Source organism: Ixodes scapularis, unplaced genomic scaffold, assembly GCF_016920785.2.
Source record: "Ixodes scapularis isolate PalLabHiFi unplaced genomic scaffold, ASM1692078v2 PGA_scaffold1__304_contigs__length_218370807, whole genome shotgun sequence".
Lineage (NCBI taxonomy): Eukaryota > Metazoa > Arthropoda > Arachnida > Ixodida > Ixodidae > Ixodes > Ixodes scapularis.
In genome coordinates this window covers 213,831,256-213,834,784 of record NW_024609846.1, presented here as the reverse complement: position 1 = coordinate 213,834,784, position 3,529 = coordinate 213,831,256, and the positions used below count along the sequence as shown (strand labels likewise).

At 52.7% G+C, this 3,529-nt stretch overlaps 1 protein-coding gene across 1 annotated transcript; it reads left to right on the top strand.

Annotated features, from left to right (window-relative positions):
- The first annotated feature begins 1,618 nt into the window (after positions 1-1,618).
- Positions 1,619-2,383, top strand: LOC121835987. The gene has a single exon (XM_042290584.1). It carries the CDS (start codon positions 1,619-1,621, stop codon positions 2,381-2,383), a length of 765 nt encoding a protein of 254 aa, XP_042146518.1.
- The last annotated feature ends 1,146 nt before the right edge of the window (positions 2,384-3,529 follow it).

The following is a 3,529-nucleotide window of genomic DNA, read 5'->3' as shown; positions in this document are numbered from 1 at the left end:
ACGGCCGTACAAGAGACCACCGGAGTGATACTCTTTCAACTGGTGCATGGGCGCAAGGTAGCGACAATGCTGGACGTTATGTTACCCCACGAACCGGCTGTCGACGAGAGCAACGATGCTCAGGTGGTTTCCCAAAGGGCAGAAGAAGTCCGTCAGCTCGCCAGACTCCGGATTGAGGCTCAACAACGTGTCGACACTGGCCGCTACAATCTTCGTCGTCGGGACGTCCACTTCCAGCCCGGAGAGAAAGTGTAGGTGTGGACACCGATTCGCCGCCGCGGTCTCAACGAGAAACTCTTGAAACGCTACTTTGGACCCTACAAAGTGCTTCGTCGACTCGGGGATCTGAACTACGAGGTGATGCCCGACGGAACACGGACTTCGTCACGCCGCCCTCCACGACCGGAAGTTGTCCACGTCGTGCGACTGAAGCCGTACTACGCTCGATAGGACTGTGGACCTTATGTGTTCCAAATGACTCTTTAGTTTGCCGTTCTTTTTATTTGTTTTGTTTTGTTTTTGGGTTGCATCGGGACGGTGCACTTTTTGCAGGGGGGAGTGATGCTGCGCGCGCAGCTGGTCAAGTGGGCAGCGCGCGCGTGGCATAACGTTTATCGCGCTTGCCTCCCATGCCGAAGGCCAGGGTTCGATTCCTGGCCGCGGCTGCACAGTTTTGTTGACACTAACGTGATGTTCTGGTGAATTCGAGAACCCTCTTGCTGATTCGAGGTTAGAATGTTTGACGCGCCGAACCTTCTACGCCGAACGATCCAGAAACCCACGAGGGTACATAAGGGATTCCGCAAGGCGAGCGGAGTCAGTTTCGCACCAGCGTTCGACTCTGCTGCTGCGCCGACTTCGACGCTCGCGACGCTCTGTTATTATCGTTCTTTTTCCTTTTATTTTCGGGCACAAGCTTGCCCATTAAACGTTCAGTTTACTCGGTCATTCGCCGCCTCGTCACTTGTCATCCGTGACTATATTGTGGTGTCATGCAGACGCGCCGTGACGTCACCCTATCGTGGCTATCGCTTATCTATAAAAGCGCTGGGAACGCGAAGCTCAGTGTTCTTGATACGGCCGCGCTTGCCGAATAAACATGTTTCGTTATACTTCGTGTCACCCTACGATGGACTAAAGGCAGAAGCTACGGACTGCCAGATCCAATCACGAGCCACTTACAAGTTGCGTGGTATTTCGCTTCGATGCGCGTATCGGCACTTGCATCTCGAATCACTAATGGGAAGGGGCGGACGGTAATTTGAATTGAAGAGCACTGAGTGACTCAACAATTTTACATTGCAAAGAAAGCTATTTCATACACGCTGTTTGCAGTGTCGAAGCTATAAAATTGATGCAGTGCTTTTGGACTCGGACGATCATTCGTCCACCCCTAACCAATGCTAAGAGTGTCATATTTTAGCTTGCAACGTGATTAGACCTTGCGGCCGGTGGCTTTGGCCTTGAGTCCATCGTAGGATGAGACAAAGTATAGTCGCTCTGTCTCCTGCCTAGTCCACTGGGGCTACAAAATAAATTGCGACGAGGATGGGATCACTGCCGGGTTGAAAAAGGCCACTAGCAGCGTAACTAGAGCCTACCGCGACGAGACGCCGGGATGACAACGGTTGGAAGGTTCGACCAGTTCGTCGAGGACGGCGACGAGGACTTCCAGTCCTACGTGGAGAGGTTTGAACACATCCTGAAGGCCTCCAAGGTGAGCGACGAACTCAAGATCTCAACGTTCACAACGGCAATAGAAAAAAACGCTTACAAGACCCTGAAAAGTTTGCTCGGGCCGGTAAAGCCTGAATGCAAAACCTACGCACAACTGGTGCAAGCATTGCAGGGATATTACTCGCCGAATCCCCTAGTTATACCGGAGCGGCTCAAGTTTAACCGTCGTTTCCAGCAAGAGGGTGAATCGGTGGCAGCTTTTGCAGTAGAGCTGAAGGGATTGGCTGCGTCATACGACTTCGGTGCATTTCTGGACGACGCCCTTCGGGATTGTTTGGTCGCCGGGCTGAGCGACCGAGAAACCCAAGCGCAGTTGCTGAAAGAGAGCACGTTGACGTTCGCAAATGCCTGCGATATCGCGAAGAGTATCGAGCTCGCACGCAAAGAAAGCGATGCACTTCAGCCCCGTCATACCCAGGGGACAGTCAGCGCGCAGCACCAGAAGCCAGACAGCGGGAGACACCCACAGCGACGGGAGCAATCTTCTGCTACGGCTGAACCATCGAGAGCAAGAGCGTTGGAATCATCGGACTGTTTCCGGTGCGGCTCAGCGCATGAGTCGTCTACCTGCAAATTTCGCAAGTATCGCTGCCGTTCTTGTAAGCGTTACGGACACTTGGCGGAAATGTGCAGGGGTGGGGCTTGACACTCCGCGAACGTAGTGGTGGAAGACTGTGACCGGGAAGAAGTGGTGCTGTACAATGTGAATTCTTGTGACGGGCGCTCAGGACATTACGAAATTTCCTTGAAAGTAGCCCAGAAGAATGTTCGCATGCAGATAGACACGGGCGCGTCGGTCTCAATTGTACCGGAAGCATTGTACAGGAAGTACTGGCCCTCTCTACCTTTAGAGCCGAGCCCCCTGAAGCTAAAAACGTACGGCGGAACACCACTGACAGTTGCTGGGAAGCTTTCTGTTCTCGTCGAGCATAACGGTCAGCGCGAGAATCTACCATTGATTGTCGTGAAGACACGCGACAATAGCAGCACGGCGTTGCTGGGACGTCATTGGCTGGCGGCTCTGAAGTTAGACTGGACTAGTGTGCATGGGGTGTGCCAAGACAAAGTGGCGGCGCTGCTTGAAAAGTATGCTAAGGTTTTTGAGCCCACGCTAGGACAGATCAAGGGCACCAGGATCAAACTGGTTCTGAAAGACGGTAGCACACCGGTATTTTGCAAAGCCCGACAAGTGCCGTTCGCGTTGAGAAAAGCCGTGTCACTAGAGCTGCACTCACTCGTAAAGGCAGGCGTTCTGGTACCTGTACAGCAAAGCGACTGGGCTACACCCCTTGCAGTTGTACCAAAAGCAAACAACCAAGTCCGGGTGTGTGGTAATTTCAAAGTGACGCTGAATCCGTGCCTACGTACGGATCATTACCCCCTTCCCGTTATGGAAGATTTATTTGTAATGATGTCGGGGTGCCGGTATTTCACGGTTCTTGACCTCTCCACTGCCTATCAGCAGCTCGCACTGCATCCCGAAGCGCAGTCTTTAGTCGTTGTCAACACACACCTGGGACTGTTCAAGTACACGCGCTTACCCTACGGCATCACGAGTGCGCCTTCGGTCTTTCAAGCAGTAATGGATGACGTGTTAAAAGGGCTGGACCGCGTATCTTTGCTATTTAGATGACGTTCTGATAGCCGGGTCCACTCTTGAAGAGTGTTTCGAGAAAGTAGGAAGTTTCATGTCACGGTTCCAGCTCCGACACTGCAAACGCCGAAGTGCACCCGGGCCAGATGGAATCACGTATCAAGCATTGAAAAACATAGACCAAGCTTATCATCCACA